The sequence below is a fragment of the Fundulus heteroclitus genome, chromosome 9, assembly GCF_011125445.2.
Source record: "Fundulus heteroclitus isolate FHET01 chromosome 9, MU-UCD_Fhet_4.1, whole genome shotgun sequence".
NCBI classification, from domain to species: Eukaryota; Metazoa; Chordata; class Actinopteri; order Cyprinodontiformes; family Fundulidae; genus Fundulus; species Fundulus heteroclitus.
In genome coordinates, this window is record NC_046369.1 from 6,455,560 (window position 1) to 6,474,360 (window position 18,801).

An 18,801-nucleotide genomic window follows, 5' to 3' on the forward strand; every position below is an offset into this window, starting at 1 on the left:
CCAGCAGGGTTTGACCTAAAGTTCAGCTTTTTTTCCTTTCTGTATTGTGTATTATGTGCCCCTGAGTGAATGCATTTCAACACATATACATTTTAATACATGACGCAAAAAGCCTATGAAGAGCCAAGTGGACACAGTGCAGAATCCACACATGCACACATGCGCTCTCATTGGACTGCATGGTGCAACCTTTTTTTTTTCTCTTTGCAAGGTTAATTATAACATTAAAATTTAAAAAGTATATCAATGTAAGTTTGTGAGAGACTTAGGAGGCCAATCAGTAACATGCAAATAAACCGCAAAATAAGGTTTAAAAATCAAGACCATTTTTTTTCTCCTGCAATTTCCCTTCTTATAGATGTGTTTTTTTCCCCCCCAGCTGTTGGTAGCTCTTATTCATGTGTACATAGCTGTAGGAGTATACTTAGCATTAACTCCACATTCAAAAGCAAATCATACTTGGTATACTCATGTCAAAGGTATTGAAGCCCAGTTTTCACTTCTTCTCAGACCCCCAATTGACAGCCTTTTCTCAAAATGAAAAATGAAAATCATCTACTAGTTTCAAACTTTTAGAGCTGCACAGCGGTGTCCTCTCGTTCTGTTTCAACACCATTCAGTAGCGCCTGTGAGCTGCTTGCACATACAGTGTCGTACTTACGGCATGTTGGGACATTCAGGACTCTGTGAAAAAAAAACATGCAAGACCATCTGTAGCAGCTAAGGTTTTCTCCCTATACTTGTAATTACAGTAAAATTGACAGCACAGATGTCGCTGATGTGTGCATGGGTTTTTTTGGGGGGCTGTTGTTGGAAAATCAGGATTTTATCAGAGCCCAGGATTTACCTCCAAATCCTTCTACTTTCACTGCAGAACATTGGTTGGCAAAAAGTAAGCAAGAACTCCTATTTGTATATTGCTAAAACACGTTAAGAAAAGCACTGTGGTCGGAGGAGACAAAAATAATTTTCTTTTTTGGAATACGTGCAAAAATGCGAGGTGTGGCATAAAGCCAAGACTGCTAATCACTATGAATACACTAGCTGCACAGTTTAATACAATGATGGCAGCAGCATGTGGTAGGAATGGGGACAGGGAAGCGGGCCAGAGTTTATGGGAATATGAATGAAGCTAGATACAGATTAAAACCATTTTAGAGGCTCTAATTCTTGATACTGGAGTAGGGGTTATTATATCCTTCCAGCAAGACAACAACCACAAACATACAACCAGAACGTGATACAAATACCCCTGGTGGGTCTTGCGCTCCCTTCAGTTTTACTTATATTTATGTTCAAATTGTTTATGCTAAACATAAAGCAAAATAACCATTGTAAGCCGAACTGTGATTTAAAGTTAATAAGTAGCTAATAAACTACCCAAGAGAGGTACTGTGTACAATATTTTGAGAAACTCCAGTAGAAAGCTGGGTGGTGCTTTCTATTTCGGCATGGCTTCTTTGTGCAGGCCAAGGGAAATAAGTAACTCTGAATTTAAACTCAACCCTTTATTCAACCAACTTTTTACCAAAACTGCAACTTTTTAGAAAAGAAAAAAGAATTCGAGCTCTCTGAACTCTTTGACCTCTGCATTTGTGATTGGTTGGGAGGATGTAATGACTGTAATTGTAGCCTACATGACAATAAGGAAGGAAAACTGTTATTCTATTGAACATTTTATCATTTATATACGTCTATCGATCAATATATATTGTTATTGAATTATCATCCAGCCCTATGTTCAGCAAAGCTGTTCTACGTCAGGACAGTGGCAGGGCAGGGTAAATACCTCTTGTTGCGCTAAACTCCATCATGATACAGTGAAATCGAGGACATTTCCGGGGACGGCTTTTGCCGGGGACAGTTCATCCAAAACGGGGACTGTCCCCAGAAATCGGGGACGTCTGGTCACCCTACCGGAGGGGCGCAGTGATATTACACACTTGGTAGGAATGTGTAATTCACCTTATAATGCGGTGTGCCTTATGAGTGGACATAGACACACAGAAACGTGAATTCACAGTGCGCCTTATAATCCGGTGCGCGTTATGGTCTGAAAAATACGGTAGGTTGCCCTTTAGAAAGTTGGTGCACATTTCATTTAAGCTTACATATCTTTAATTCCCACATCCCAGCTTTGTTGGTGCTGTAAATAACTAAATATCTAAAATTTGGAGAACTGACTTTAACTCTTTTGCGCTTAAGGTGGAAGTAAGCCTTCACATGAATCTTACATCCTGTTGTTAGCACACTTATTAGTAGGGCTGTGCATAAAAATCGATATAAAGATTAATATCGATATTTTTAAAAACGATTTAATATCGATATTCTGGCTTTCAATATCGATATACCTCCCAACCTCTAGGGGGCGTTATTACAGCGCAACCATTACAGTTCACAGCGAAGGAGAGCAAGTGAGACGAATTTGTGGAACGGCCGACAGGATTTTAGAAGCTCCTTTGTCCCTAAAATCAGATGTTTGGGCACATTTTTGGTTTCTGTGACACGTTAAATGCATTGAAGCAAATGCACTTTATTTTCCTGTTAATATGTCTGTGATCAATAAATAGAACATAAACATAATATTTGGCTGATTTTGGTGATTGAATCACTGAGCATTAATTCAAAGTAATAAATATCGATATTGGAATCAAATCAAGCTGAGCTATGTATCGAGAATCGTATCGTATCGTGAGCTGTGTATCGAGAATCGTATCGAATCGGCTCATCCTAGATGATACCCAGCCCTACTTATTAGTCTGTATTATTTGGCAGACACGTTGTCAGTTTTGGTTCATCGCATCTTCATCTGCTTTACACCCATATTAAACATTTTCCTGCCCTCAGCTCCGATCTTGCATATAAACACTCTACATCCGCCGTGTACCTTCTTGACACCCTTTCTTTGTTCAGAGTGCACTTAACCCATGGCCTTGTCCTGAGTGCTGTAATTCTGCCACCTACGAAAGAGGCCCTCCAGAAAGCACTTTAGTTTATTCAGACACGAGAGATGGAGGGAGGAAATGTCAGCCATATTAGAAGAACGGACAGGAGGACGGAGATGTAGGGGAGGGATGGAGCGAAGAATGCCAGACCTGTTAAAGACGACGGAGTGACAGAGGTGACGGGTTGACGCTGTTGAGCCTAATGGAGGTACGAAGATGCGAGTTGAAATGGTGAAGGGGTGTAGGCACGAATGTCGGGGTAAAAGAATTGTTGGCATATATGCAAGCACAAAATGTGATAATGATCATACAGAGCGAGTTAAACACTCACATCGACACTCGGTTAAGTCAGATTTATCAGTGCATACGTTAGATAGAATAGAGGTGTGGACAAAGCAGACAGATGCAGAAGTGAAGCGCAGATAAAGAAGAGTTAAACAGAGAGCAATTGTAGCCCAGCGGCGGTTTTTCAGTGACATATTTCAGCAGTGTGACACATAGCACTCAAAGCTCAGAACTCTTCCTCAGTTTGTTTATTCATCAAACAGTGAGCTGTGTCTGTGGGAAACTTTTCAATGAGAACCAAATGTTTCTTTGTTCAAATGTAACGAAAATGTAAGTAGCTTGCTTTGGGCATAGCTGACCACATGACTTAACTATACAGCCACAGGCCCTTGCAAAAATATGTATACCCCTTAAACCTTTTCAAATTTTGTCATATTACAACAAGAGTGTGCAAAACCGCAATTGCAAGGGACTGTTTGGATGCTATATTTGGTGGCATATTAAATTTCAAGCAAGATGTGAACAAATTCTCCATGCCAATAATGTTTTTGTCTTATTAAATAGACTTAACGGCCTCCAGTGCCCAAACTACATGTATATCTTTTAGTGACTGAAATGTTAAAGCTCACTAGGAGTGGTGGGAACATTATGATGAAGGAAAATGAGTCAGAAAATGTCAGACAATCTTAATGCATTATCATCACAATACATTTACCCAATAGTATCGCAGTTGCATGTTTTCTTGATATCTTGCAGCCAATTGCAAGCAAAAACTTAACTTGTAAAGGACCAACACAACGGTAGATCATATTTGATGTGGAGAGAAAAGGATAGACCGTTTTCCCAATATTTTACTACTAAAAGTCTGAAGTGGCTGTAAGGATTCAGTCCTCTTTGCTCATCTGCCCATAGACAAAAATCCAGTCCTCCTTTTTTGTGTTAAGATTAGTAAATTAAGTTGACCTGTGTAATTTCATCTGAGTGTTGATACAGCTGATCCAACGCCTCAGCTTGGATGCTTGTGCTGAGTGTTTTTGGCGCTCTGAGCAAAGTGTGGACAGACTCATCTGACGCGAGTTGGGAGGAGCTACCCTGTTCTGTTCCTCAACTGCAAGGAAAATTTACCGTGGTAAAAGTTTTACATTTGCTTACCCAATATCCTAAACTTCCTTGCTAATCCTCCTCCAGGCAAGATCCTTTCTATTACTGTCTCTGTAGTGATAGCTCGACTGATCATAGATAATAGGATGGGCTCAAACAGCGACAATGACTTTGTCCTCCATTGTCAACTTTCCAGCTTTTCCTGGTCCTTCCATACTGTTGGAAAGTGCGCCACTACGTCATATATGGGAGTCTCTAATTGGTTGAAGCTCTACGTCCAGCTGCAAAAGTTCAGGTTTTCCAACTTGAGGGTCTGCCGCTTTGGACACTCAGATGCTTGAAATCTAAAAATGAGCCGGAGCCGACACATGAAACGCGCCGCAGGATATGTGGATATAATACAGACGCCCCTGACGCTCAAATCGCATTTGGTCTGAAGGCATAAAAATCTGGCCTTTTATTGTCTATGCAGGAATGTTCTAGTTTTAGTTTCAGGATTAAGTGGTCTGCTCTAAGACCAATCTAAAACCAATTGAGAATCTTTGGCTGGAATTGACTTTTATTGGTAAAAAATATATATATGTTTTTGCAATTTTAGTCTATAGATGTGCAAAACCTTCAAGATAAACACCTCAAATGACACACAGCTATAACTGTAGGGAATGTGGTGTTACAAAATGCTGCTGTAGATTAAGAAGTAGTGACTCAGGGAGACTGAGTGCAGGTGAACATAACAATGCAACAGATTTTTTTGTTCATATATTGTGATTACCATGTGAGATTTGGCATCTACCTCATAACTATGTGCTACTTTGTGTTGTTTTATATCATAAAATCCCCCTAAAACACATTAAAGTCTGTGGGTTTTTAATAGATAAAAAACTGTGAAAACTGTCAAGGGGTAGGAATACTTTTGCAAGACACTGTTGGTAGAAAATCGTATGTATGAACTGTTTATCATAAATAAATGATGGTCTTAGGGCTTTGGAAGAACCTGATATTGAAAGTGAACATAATTTAATAAGAAGTGCGTGTTTTTTGCAATTATTGACAATTATTGTTAATTACACATTTTCCTAGCACATTATTAAGATTCTTGACACAATTGTTGACCTGCTTTTGTGAGTTATTTTTTTCAATCAGGTCAAATTAAAATGATCTACAGTTAATGATTTGCAGAAGGATGTGGAAAAACCGGATAAATACTGGCACATGTAATATTTGATCACTTAGTCTGGAACATAATTAAATGTCACTTGGACCATTAAAAAAATCCTTGTTTTATCTCAACCTGCTCTGTCTCTCTGACATTGTTTTAGTTAAATTCAGAGAGTGGTGCTCCTTCTTTCTTACATATCTGAACACTTAAACCTGTCACGGCGGGAGGTCACATACATTTCTCTACAGACAGCTGGGACAGGTCTGACGTGACCTCATCACTCGTTTCAAACTACTGACGCGGCCATTCAGGCGCACACACACACACACACACACACACACACACACACACACACACACACACACACACACACACACACACACACACACACACACACACACACCCCTTCTGACGGATGTTCCTGTGGGTCCCAGACCTCCTCGTGACGCAGTCAGCTCCTCTCGGCTGGGGACCTCAGCTCCAGTTCAGCAGCTGTCACATGCGATGATTGCTAGCTTTGCATCTTCTGCAACCTGGCCCTCTGCAGTGACATCTAACATAATTAAGGGGGAAAAAAATGTTTTCATTAATCTCAACATATTTAGATTTCTTTTCTTTTTACATTTTAACTTTATGGTTCTTGTGCGCCGCTTTGCCGGCGGCTCTGGACTAGACACATTTTTTTTTTTCTAAGACTGATTCGATAATTATTTTTGGCCTAGAGGGGAAACACTTTAGCTTTGTAGCGAACTAATAATATTTACTAATGATCTGAGCCAGATTTTATTCACCAATAAGATTTCCTGTGGTGCAAAAAGGTCAGCATGACATTTTGAATCTCTGATGCAGGTGAGTCGCTCTGCATTATAAAGCTGCAGTATGATCACATGCATTTTGAAAAATATATGTAACCAGTATCGCAATGATGGGTATATCGGATGTAATTTAGACGGTGTTTATTTCAGTTATACAATTCAAAAAGTGCAACTCTTATAAATAGTGAGATATTTCAAGTCTGTTTGTTTTGATGATCATGGCCTGCAACAAGTGAAAACCCCAAATTCTTTTTCTTAGAAAATTTGAAATATTTAATAAAAACAAAAGAAACTTTAACAGAACGATTATCATGGGTAAGCCTGCTGAATTGCCTGTCGTCCAGCATTGACACAAGGAGGCTAAGCCAAAAAAAGGTTGTTTCCAAATTAGCAATGCTGTTGAGCGCTCTGTATCACAGTATATAAACTGAAAGGGTGTACAAGCAACAGAGAAAACAGCTTTGGGATAATTTTGAAGTCCGTTCAAGAGTTTGGATGACATGTGCAAGGTGTGGACTGCAACTAGAGTCAAATTTTCAGCAGCCACCACATGCAGATGTACCCAGGGCATGGACATACGTTTTCTCATTCCTCATGTTAAGCCACTCATCAACCTAGAGACATCAGAAGAGCAATACCCGGGGTTAGGACAAAGGCGCTGGATTGTTGCTCGTATGTTAAACAGTTTTTTTTTTTTTTGTATTTTATCTGGAACATGAAGTCTCAGAGTCCGGAGGAAGAGAGGAGAGGGACATACTCATTTCATCGGCTGGTGATGGTCCACTTTGTTTCATTAAGTCTGATTGATGAGATGGCAGACCCAACAATGTGGATGAACTGAACTAAGATGTTAAAGCAACCTAGTGTCTCAGCAGAGCCACAGGCTGGTCACACAGACGCTGTCATTCATACAAAAGTAAATCCAATACAAATCTTGGGGATTTTAAATGCTATTACATATATTTTTTATTATTTATCATTTAAATCTTGCCCTTTTTAAATACAGTTCTTATACAAAGCATTCAAATTCAGTTTAGATTGCAAATCAGTGGTCCGTTTTGTGATGAAGGCCAGCCAACTGCATCAAGTCGTTGCATTAGAAGTAGGAATGTGCTGCTGTGACATTTTCATTGCATGATGAAAATATCAGTTTCACGGCATCCCAGTATTAGCAATTATAAAAACACAAAATAACATGAACTAATTTCTTTTAAAACTAAAATGCATAATTATTTGCTGCCATTACTATATCATTACAGCTATAATAATATTGTTACATTGACTGACAATGCAACTGAGTGTTCATAGCTGGCTGTTTCATATATTCATCACAATAAATACGATTTTTTTTTAAATCATAAAGATGTGTAGAAAAAGTAAAGAATGAACTGCTATTCCACTCACAAGTAGTCAGTTTTAGTGTACCAGCTAAAAACTGAGCTTCATTTTAAAAATAAAAAAAATTGTAGATGTTCACACAGTAATGGAAGACTAAAGCAAAATATGGAATACACACCTCGCAAAATTAGTATCAGCATTTGTTGGCTATTGTGCAGGAAGTTAACCCTTTTGGTTCTGCATTTCCGACGAGTTACACTGAAAGCTAATATTAGCTGCCTAATTTACCAGGCTGAGTTAGATAGCCTGCACTCTGCATTCATATGCTCCTGGCTTTTAGTGGGCCAGCTTCACTTTCTAATCGGCATGACTTTAAACAGTCCTATGCGGCGCATCATTTACTCTCCAGCCCATAAACTTTTCAAGGAGCCAGCTGTATGTCTGGAAAACAATAGAAATATGTGCCTGCTGTCAGGAAACGGAGGAATGACTCGTTCAAACTGTGGTCTGTCTGAAACGTAGGAGGTATATAATGCAAAACTTGAATTGGAAACTTTACATTTTAAAAACTGTAGTATACCTTAAGATTGGTAACTGGCCCATGTATAGTTTGGACTCTCCTCAGTAAGCATGCAATATTGTAATTTCGTGAGCAACATTTTTTCTATAATAAGCCCTAATAATTTAATTTAATAGAAATTAGCTCTTAAAGACTATTATCTCTGTGAGAAATCTATTTTAAACAAGTTTCAACTTTTCAATAGAATTACTGATGTTAACATTTTTGATAATTGCAATATAAGAACAATTATCAACTGGTCCTGGATCAGATAATTTAATTACTGGTCCTGGACCAAATGAACTGGGTTAACTATTGCTGTCTTAGACTGTGTATAAATGGTCCTTGACCATTTTTATCTGCGGAGAGAAGACAAACACCATACACCAGAGTGTGTGCAATATGCAGGGTATTCTCATTTATTGAAAGGAGTAACAGGTTTTATATAACAGCATTTTTGTATTTGCTGAGTTAAAAAAAAAACTCCCGTATTTATTATAGAGTTCATGCAAAGTTTACCACAGGCTTTTTGACACAGATGTGGCCCAAATCTATCTTTCATTCAGTTTAGAGAAGCAAAATGTAATTTAAAGGCACAGTATGTAACTAATTTGGCTCTGTATTAGCAAAAATCTAGTATTGCTTTCATAAATGCATATTTTGCCAAAGTCTGAAAACAATTGCATTGAAAATGAAAGCGTTCTCATAGCTTAGAATAAGTTGTTTATAAATACACATGTGGCTGTGCATCCAACGGAAGACGCCATGTCGCCATTTTTTGATTACAGTAGCCGAAAGGGGAGAAACTTTAGCCTTACGCGTTTTCCCTATTTGTCTTCTAAATGAAGACGTGCTGTTGGTGAGGGAAGAGTATGAATCAAGCAAAGATGACCGTAGTTCATTCTATTTGATGTTTTCTGTTCAAATGGGGTACCATCCATAGTCCAGACAGTGGGAAGAGAAAGCAAAAAGAGAAAAAGAAGTAATAACCGGGAGAAAACGAGGGGCTACATTGGCATTGCTATGATTACCAGATGGAGTGGGGATTTAAAATGGATGCAGAGCTTTCAATCTTTCTGCTGGACAGGTACGTTATTTCAATACAACAGTGAGGTTTGTTTTGCCGTTATGTTAGAAACAGGGCAGTGTAGTCCAGCAGCTACTCTCTCCTCCCGGCAGAGACGGTTAGTTTGTTCGTTTTTGTCTTCCTCTCACTTCATCAGAGGATCCGAGTCTCCAGGTCCACGAAAAACATTTCACACAATGACTGCAGCTATTAGAAGTAGCTTGGTACCAAATACACGAAGGACATGTTGACTTTATCACATTTATGACACTCCGCGGCTTCTGTAGTGGTTATTGCACGCTTAACGGCAAGGTCTTTGTAATTCATTTAGTGCACCACCAGATGAATGTAAATCTTACACACCGGGGCTTTAAATGCATTCATAAGGGTACAACAAAGTGTACAATAAATGATTTTGTTAACCAACTGTTTCACCCCGAGTTAATAAGTGTCACTCAAGCTAATGTGCTGGTTTCCCTAATTTTTGCTGTGAGATTGCACTACTGCTGTAAGAGGCCTGTTCACCAGCGTCACCAAAATCCGTCGCTGCCGCTTTACCAATCAGCTCGGTTTAGATTTAAAAACCTGCAGTGATTCACTCAGGGCATTGTCCTTGGACATCGCTTAGTGCAATAGATTTGTTTAATGAGACTTTCCACCTGAAATACCTGTTGGCCGGCGCTTGAAAACCCCAACTCCCTTAATTAGTCTGACAAAGGGTAATTGCAAATTGGAGGAGAGTAATTTCTGCTGGGCCAATCTGTTTTTGATTTACATCTGAAATGATTTAGAGGGTGAAAGATGAGGTGCCAAATTTGTGGACTTAATTACTCTTTAATTATCCCAAATCACACCTTCAGGACACTGCAGAAGCACTTGGGGAAAGGTGGAACGGGATTTAACCGCAACAGTGAATGGATCCTAGTAAAATGCAGAAAATATTTCAAACATGATTTGGTGGAGGAAATGTAACCTTTATTTTATTTGATGTCTTGTTTCTTTTTTTTTTTTTTTTTTTTTTTTAGGGATGGGGTCGCAGCTGACCGTGATCTGTGCTGAAAACATCTGTTTGAATGTTAAAACCAGGAATACATTACAGGGGGAACTTGATGACAGCTGGCATTTACAAAGCTCACATACAGTCCAAACAGGCCTGCTTTAAATTTACATAATAGTGCAGATCTGAATAGATGGTGCGACTGCAGCTGGAGGAAAAACTGGGAGTTGAAAGAAGCTCAATTTGCGCTTATGTTCCTGTTGCAAACTCGCATTGATATTTTCAAATCCATTTAAAAAAAAAAAACAACACACCTACACTTTTGTTGCATTTGTTGCCTGAACTCAAATTTAAACGCGTTTTTGTTTGTCCTTCTCGTCGTTTCTGACTCACATCATCAGTCAGCCCTCTCTTTCTCGTGCTCTCGGCTTGTCAGTTACTCAATCCATCACTGATGTTTTCCTCCCTCGCTTCGCTTTCCTCTCCTCCTCCTCTAGCATTTTGTCTCCATCTCCTCCTCACTCCCACTCCCTCCCTCTCTTCAACACACCCACCCATTTTTCCATCCATCCATCTTTCAAGTGATCGAGTTGTTCAGGTGATTTCCACGCACTTTGCTTAATATATGCTGATGATAATAACCTATCGACCCACTCCTGTACAAATATATGCATTTTCCTCCTTCCATCCATCCTTTGTTCAGACCAGAGGGAACGGCAGACAAATGAGAGGAGGGCAAAAGTGGCTAGCCACTTCATTGAGCGCTGATGCTAACAGGCGTCAGTTCCCTGGCTGAGTGAGGAGATGAAAGCACATTTGTTTCTCTGATTCATGCTCAGCTCATTTTTGCACACACAAAAAAAAACACTTATATAATGTTGATGTAAATGTTAATATGCATGTAATGTTGAAGCTACGGGACTAAAACCAAATTGGTAATCGTTCAGGTTATGAGCACAACAGAGGAAAGAAAAAAAAAGAAAGAAAATTTCTAATTGTTCCCTAAACACATATAGATCTAATAGTATTTAGTTTTGATTGATGTGATAAAATAAAGACAAATGTTCAGGTTTTTCTATTAAAAAGGCGGATGAATTGAATAAATCTTACTGCATTGTCATATTATTGCTATAACATATAACATCCAGATCAAACTCAAAAGGGCCGAAAGTGAAACAAAAATCACAAAATGTCCCTTTTTGGCTGAAAAGAAAAGCTTTTATTAAGATAAAAGGTTTGATTGGTAAACTTTTTTGCAGCTAAGGAGCTTGCACAAAAAGAACCTCCTCAAACATTGTGGCTGAGCTCGCCATTCGGGACGGTTTTGGAAGTTTGGCTGTTTAGGTGGAGCTAAGTGTTTCGCATTTACTCCTCATAAAAAGGCTTCTGTTACAGGGAACTTGAATAGCTTCAGAAGATCGATGTTAGCACTAGCCTTGTGAATTGTAGCTCGGCCAAGTATGGTCCCAAAACTCTTTGAAAGGAGGAGTTTGGTTAGAACCAGGAAGCATGGACGTCATCGGACAAAGGTTGCTTCACTCATTGAAATGTGTCCAATGCAGCCAATGTGCTGATACCGGGGAGCCTCTGTCCATCAATAATTGTCCAGTTATCCAATTTTCACAAAGGAAAATCCAGCAGCAATCAACCGATGAAGAACAAGTCAAAAAATACAGGATGAAATGTTTGTTCAGAATCCACTACCACACCGATCTGGATGCTGATGCACAAGAAAAGAAATGGGCAAAGCAAAGCAGGACCACCTAAATCTGTAAGTGTCTACCTAAATCTGTCAAAGACCAGCACCATGGATTGTGAAAGTATGCAACTGGTAAGACAGCCTTCCCATCCAGTCTCAACAGGAAGCAAAGAAGAAAAAGTGTGTCCAACTCCTATCCTCAACCGGTGGCCTGTATATTTAAGGTGTTCTCATGGTTCTTCAGAACTTGATTAAGTGTTGGAGCAGGAACACTTCTAGAATATGCAGGATACCCTCTTGGATATTCCCAAAGAAGATTTTAAAAACACATTAAAACTACAGAAATCCAGTAGAAAATGCAAACTTGAGTAACCGGGTTGGAATCGTGCACAACATCTCAGCTACAAACATTAAATGTAGAAATCGTGGCCAAAATTGGACTAGTTTCTTTTTTTAAATGGAATTGCTCTTAAAGTTGGAGAATTTTTCTGTGACAAAAGTGCTAGAAGTGCCATGAAGTGCTAAAGTTGATCCATTCACAAAGCAGTGACTCCTAACAATGTTATGTAGTATTTTTGGGGTGATTGGATTTAGGACGTCAGTGTGTGTTTGTGTTTGTTAGAAACATTTATGGATTTTGACTTTGCTTTTTCTTTTTTTCTTTTTTTTCTCAGCGACTTCAAAATTAGCTAAAACTGGGGACAATAAAAGCTTAAAAACTCCACTTTATTAGTCCCTTTTCCAGCAACAAAACAAACCCTTCTAGTGTACATCTTGTTAAAACAGAAAAAAACAGTGTTTCATGTTTAAATTTCTACAGACATTTTGCTATAAAATATCCTAAATAGGAACTAAGGCTTATTTGGATAAGTCTGTCAGGAGTGAATTGGTAACTAATTAATAGAGAGTCGTTATTTAATGTCACATCTTAACCGTTTTACCAACTCATTCAAACCATCGGGTGCCTGCCTATTTCCTCTTAACACCTGCTACATGCTGCTGTTGCTGGCTTATTTCTCCTTGTAGCAAAGCAGCTCCCCCGCTGCTCAGATTTCTAACTAAAAATTCCCGGCACATTATGCGTATTCCCATCTCTGTGCTGTGTGGTGCCAGGATCGGCTTTATACAACCCTATGGGGAGGGGTTTAGTACTCTCTCAGAAGAAATCCAGCACTTGTGCAGAGATTCATTGACTGAATACTCTCAGGAGCAGAGTCCATTGTCCCACTACAACAGAGGAGCCGTTTATAGCAGCGGAAAACGGCATAAATGTTTCTACAAATTCTATCAGTGCACATATGCGAGTGATGTTGAGATGCTTGGACTGGGTTGAAGCTATGCTAATTCTCCAACTGTTAACACCATAATGATCTGGCAGGACGTTGTGGTGAAGACTCGGGCGTCTTGTCTGTTATATGACTATGATGTTCCTGAGCAGGCTGTGGAACATTTCTTGCTCATTTGATCAATGCAAAATTGGTCTCTTTCATTTTAGACACTGTGAAGCATCAGACTCTGCAGTTTATTGGACTTTGTAGCTGAAATGAGTGCTCACAAGTAAAAGCTTGTTCAAACCAATCTTGTCATTGTTATCCTTTTACTCAAAGGACAAAAATACGCTGGCTGAAGCTCTCATCAATATTTCAAAGAAACAAACCTCAAACTGTAAAAAAAAAAAAAAAATAGTTATTTTACCAAAGCGTGATAAATGCAATTGGAAAGCATTTTAGAAAAATCTAAGCTTTCAAATCTAATCTGCTTTTATGTCTGCCCCAATTCAAGTAATCCTTTGTTTTAATCCATATATTGGGTTAATAATAAAGTGGATCAAGTGGTGCATTGAAACTATAGGCCATTAGCTTTTAGCCATCGTTATCCAACCATTCCCATAAATCTATTAGCCACTCTGCATTATTTAGCTGCTCGTTGAAGGAAGTGGCTTAAACTTTTTGCCTGCAAAAGTGATGCAGAAAATTTCTCAAAAATAACCTTGCAATATTTGCTTGACCAGTTAATTTAATAATGACTCAAGCACAAATTGAATACCCTTAAAAAAGAATCACCTTAAAGGAGCTATAAGTAAGATATTTACTTGTAAAGTCAACCTAAATCATTCTAATTTTTTCCTGGGATGGAAATAACACTCCCTATAAACAATCGGTCCTCTCCATCAACAATGTTTTTTTTCCTTTCCAACCTAGAGCTACGGTCTGGAACTACTTCGGCTCAGTTTGTAGCCCATGTTTACTTCCTGGTTCCTGAGCCAATCATATGAGAGTTGCCCGGGTTCCCAACACAGAGCGCAGCATTTGGTATTTAATCTTGGCAAAAGAGCTGCAGCCTGCAAACATGGAAGCCAATAAGACACCAGAACTACACCAGAGTACAACATCATAGACCTAGCCTGTGGAAGTAAAAATTCAGTGGATTTTCACAGCCACAGGACCACAGGGTAAATGGCAGGTCTCCGTGAGAGGCACTGTGTATGTGTTCTTCCGATTGTAACCACTAGGGGTCATTATTACTTATTGTTCCTTTTAAAGTTTGCCTGAAAATTTAAAGTTTTATTTTTTCCCCAAACTATATTGCATAACCAGTGTTGCAGTCCTTGTGTTAATTAGCATTAAGTAACAGAGCTGCTAGGTTTTATGATAAGTGGGCAGAACTCTCCTGGTCTGCAGGAGGTAATCTGAAGAACTAATATACAATGAGAAGAAGGTGAGCCGCTGGATGCAGTTTGATGCTTTAGGCAACGGTCTGCTGGGAAATGTTGGCTCTTGCCACATGTGGCTGTTATTGTCGCACTTACCTCCTGCCTAATGTGGTACAACCACCAGGGAATACAGTTTCCCTGATGGTTGTGGCCTTTTAGCAGCATAACGCACCCTCCCACATCGCAAAAAAGGATCAGGACATATTTGACGAACCCAGCAGGATTGAGGTGTTGACTTGCATCCAAGTAAATGTAGGACGCACTTGACAAACTAGTCCAATACATGGAGCAAAACTTTGGGAATCTTGTCTGAACAGATGAGGGCTGCGTTATTTTATCCTTCAACCAATCATCCAGTGCAAACCAAAAAAAATGAATGTTTTTTTTTTTCTCTTCTTGTTTTTGTGATGCAAAACAAAAGCTGATAATGTCAAAGTCCTGCTTTACTACAGTTTAAAAAGGGTTGTTAGTTTAGTGGTGCTTGGGGAAAATGTAAGAAATTACAGCAAATGGTATTATATAAAAGTTAAAATCCAGTACACTTAAGAGAAGACTGAATAATTGACACCTGCACCTGTAACAAAAGTAGAAATAGAATACTGAATCCTAATTGGTAAAACGATCCGATCTTAAAGTACCTGTTGATATGGATGCAGGACAGCTAAAACACGGAGCTGTAGCATTGTCTTCAGGAAGTCAGTCGGGAATTTCCCACATTTTAATTTACATTTTTGTCCTCAAACACTTGAACAGGTGACCAGCTGGTGGAAAACTATAGGCATGTGTGAAGCCTTTTAAAATTCCCTTAGAGTAAAACGTCTAATCTGAAGACTCATTAAACAGATTAACTGTGTGCTCTTTACTCACCTCTTCCCTTGTAAAAGAGTCACAGATATCCGTTCCCAGTTTCTAGCCCGATATAGCCACTTAAAAAAAAAAAAAGACGAACCAACCAAATCAGGACTCAGGCCTGGATGACAGCTGGAGAAAAATCTTGTTTTTTAGGGTAACTTGAAAACTCTGTTGTCATTTTGTGTCCTACAGCTTGCTCAGGATGAGGGGAGCCCGGTGAGAGGCTTTGGTGTGGTGGAGTACGAGAGCGCGGAGCAGGCAGAAGCCGTGCTGACGGAGATGGACCGAACTCTGGTGGGAGGACAGGAGGTTCGTCTGTCGCTCTGCACCCCCGGCACCTCAGGGAGAAGCACCTTGGCGGCTCTCATCGCCGCCCAGGGTATGGTGAGTGGACCGCGCGCAAAGAATGGCGGCGCCAGCAGCACAGGCGTGAGGAACAGACGATTTTCAAAGACAAACTGATGCCCTGGTGGTGTTGTTTTTTTTAAACCCTCTCTATTCAAATCTGAAGAGTTCATCTGTTTAATATCCTGTTAAAAATAGGAGTTAAACTTTACCTTTAATCCACAGTCACACACCAATTCTGTTTTATCAGAATCAGACATACTTTAATAATCCCAGAGGGAAATTGCAGAAGGTGCAGATCAGTCTTGAAAGGTTACTTGAAATAACTAACAAGTGTTACGTGTGGATTTTGGCCTAGTAAAACAACCAAAGGCATCATAATCCTGAGTTATTTTATTTTTTTGTCAAAACGTGATTTTTGAAATGGGTACAAAATGGTGTTATTTGTTCGGCGACGTGTTATACACCAGCTGAAAAATCCAACCCAACGGGAAAATTAGTCAGTTTCTGAGCTCTGGATATATTGAATTAGCATTAGGAGCACATTTAGTTTTGACAATTTAGTCCCAATAACTTGATTTTTAGAACACATAGTCAGAAAGCATTAAAAGGAAGGCAAACTGAGCTTATAAGTAATGCACAAACGCCAGAGATCACTAGATGTTGAACCGATTCGACGCCGATCACGTCAATTTCAAGTTGATACCGATTAGACGCTTAAAAACGAATGCTATGAGAGGTATGGTCATGTGGCAAGTTTTGATATCTTTCCTTTTCCTGCTCGCCCATATGTCAACCAATCTGCTCCACGCTGGAAATAATTAATGATGGTAGAGCAGAAATGTCCATGCTTATTGCCGTGGGTGTTGAAAAAATGGGTCTGATGCTTCAGCTGCCCAGCTCTTACATTTAGCCGCTGGCCAGAGTTGCCTATTTGTTGAAGTAAGGTTGCACGGTTAAGAAGCAACATATTAGGCGTTTCCACAGGTATCCCAAGAGTTTCTGTTGGCCACGTCCTCCACCCTGCAGTGCGAGGAACTGCCATGTTGGATCAAGCTCCTCTGCCAGGATTGCTAGCCTCAACCCAAGTGAAAAAGAATCCACAGAAATAACGTTTGTGAAATTACCTTCGTCTTACTCGGGTGAAATGCGTTGTGTCAGAACAGATTTGTTTAAGGACTGTAGGAGATTTTTGGCTTTACGTTGTTGCTCTCTGAAGCTTTACTGTAAATTTAGCGCAACCTCATTTGTTAAGAGTCCGATTTAAGGTTTGCCGCCGGCGCCGCAACATTTCCTATCTGTTAAACCATATGCTGCGTCACCCGAATCGTTGAACTTTGCAGGCACACAAGCGAACATGCTCACAGCTAATTGTGAAGCCAATTCCAACTGGTTATTTAACAACCAGTGTTGAGACGAACCCGGGCCTCACATGCATGAGCACCCTCTGGCAGAGAGTCTTTGTAGCTGCGATGTCCCTCCCACACAGCGCTGCGGTTGCAGAGAAGCATTGACGTGATAATTATAGTTCTGCAGACTGATTGGGCTCCTCCACTGTCCCCTGTTTCCTGAAATAAACCAAAGTCACAGCTTATGACACCGTAATGTTCCTACACTTACATACCTGCATTTAAATATATGAGCACAAGCGCTCGGGATCAGTTGCAAGTAAGATTTCGTGGAGCAGGAAATGTATCCAAGGATCTTTGTGGGTTTGGTTGAGTAATTAAGCTCAAATTATTACCAACTCTCTCTCTCTTAAATATAAAACTTTTATTTCTTTTTTTCAGGACTTGCTTTAAAATGATGTGCTGCAGATGTCTCTGATATCTGTGAAACTCCTTTTTTTTGTATTTCCACGAAGAAATGTCTGAATAATTTTTACCCTTTCGTCATAATCGATACTGAATCTTTCTTTTCAAATCAATGGCAAAAAACAAGCTCCTGTAATTGCCCCCACAGTGTTTCTCTGCTCGTCTCTAGTAGTGGCCTAATGTTGCTTAGGGTCGGCTTCTTCCCCATCACTCTGTTCATTATCTCCCACCATTCATTATTGATGGGATTGAGATCTGGACTATTGATGGGTGACGACACAAATGCTGTCCCGTCGGCCCATCCGGGTGCCTCTGCTTGTGTCCTTAAGTCACAATCGGATATTTGTCTTTTAAAGTCGCCAATATGGAGCTTGTGAAAACAAAACGCAAAGCAATTATATAGTATTTATATTTGTTTGTTTTATATTCACCTTCTGAATTTCTTATTATTGTAGTTTATTCAAATAAAAACTGCAGATTAACGACGTCTGTAGCAATTTTATAGGCTGTTACACCAGACTAAAGGTTTTTTTTGTTCACCTCATATTCTATCACTAAGTTTCAGTGTCATAATAATTTTAATTTCTTTTTTTTTTTTGTAAATCTTTGACTTACGATTGCCGATTTCAACTTCTCTTTAAGATGAAATCTAACAAGATAAATGATAAATGCTCAAAACTATTTTTGTAGCCCATCCTTCTGTTGTATTAAAAGAAAAACACAGCTGACTTATAAGATGTTTCGAGCATACTTTTAGCAATTAGCAGGTTTAGCTATACTAACTTTGGACATTGGTATTCCTAGAGAATGCAGATCCTTATAATAAATCTCAGTCTTTCTAAAGGCTATCTATATTTCTAAATCCAGCATGTTACATGACAGAGCTTAATAGTTTGAATCGATAAAGTTGAGCACGTTTTCTGCTCTCCTGTCAATCTTCCTGTTATCCGGTGACTGAATTAACCCCGTTCTTAGTTAAAAAAAAACATTTTACATCTTTAGCTTCCTCTCTTTAGGGTTTTACACCTAATTGGGACTCAAACGTTTTAATGTGCTGTTAAATGAAGCTGAATCTCCTACGAGAAAAGCTTGTAGATGGCGACAAGACGATAA

At 39.4% G+C, this 18,801-nt stretch overlaps 1 protein-coding gene across 4 annotated transcripts in view; it reads left to right on the top strand.

Annotated features, from left to right (window-relative positions):
• Positions 1-18,801, top strand: part of raver2 (ribonucleoprotein, PTB-binding 2) — a 122,145-nt gene that overhangs the window by 72,893 nt on the left and 30,451 nt on the right. For all 4 annotated transcript variants that reach the window (XM_021324317.2, XM_021324318.2, XM_012878007.3 and 1 more), the window contains one exon: positions 15,722-15,913. In XM_021324317.2, coding sequence (XP_021179992.2) covers positions 15,722-15,913 — 192 coding nt within the window. The remainder of the gene's footprint in view (positions 1-15,721; positions 15,914-18,801) is intronic.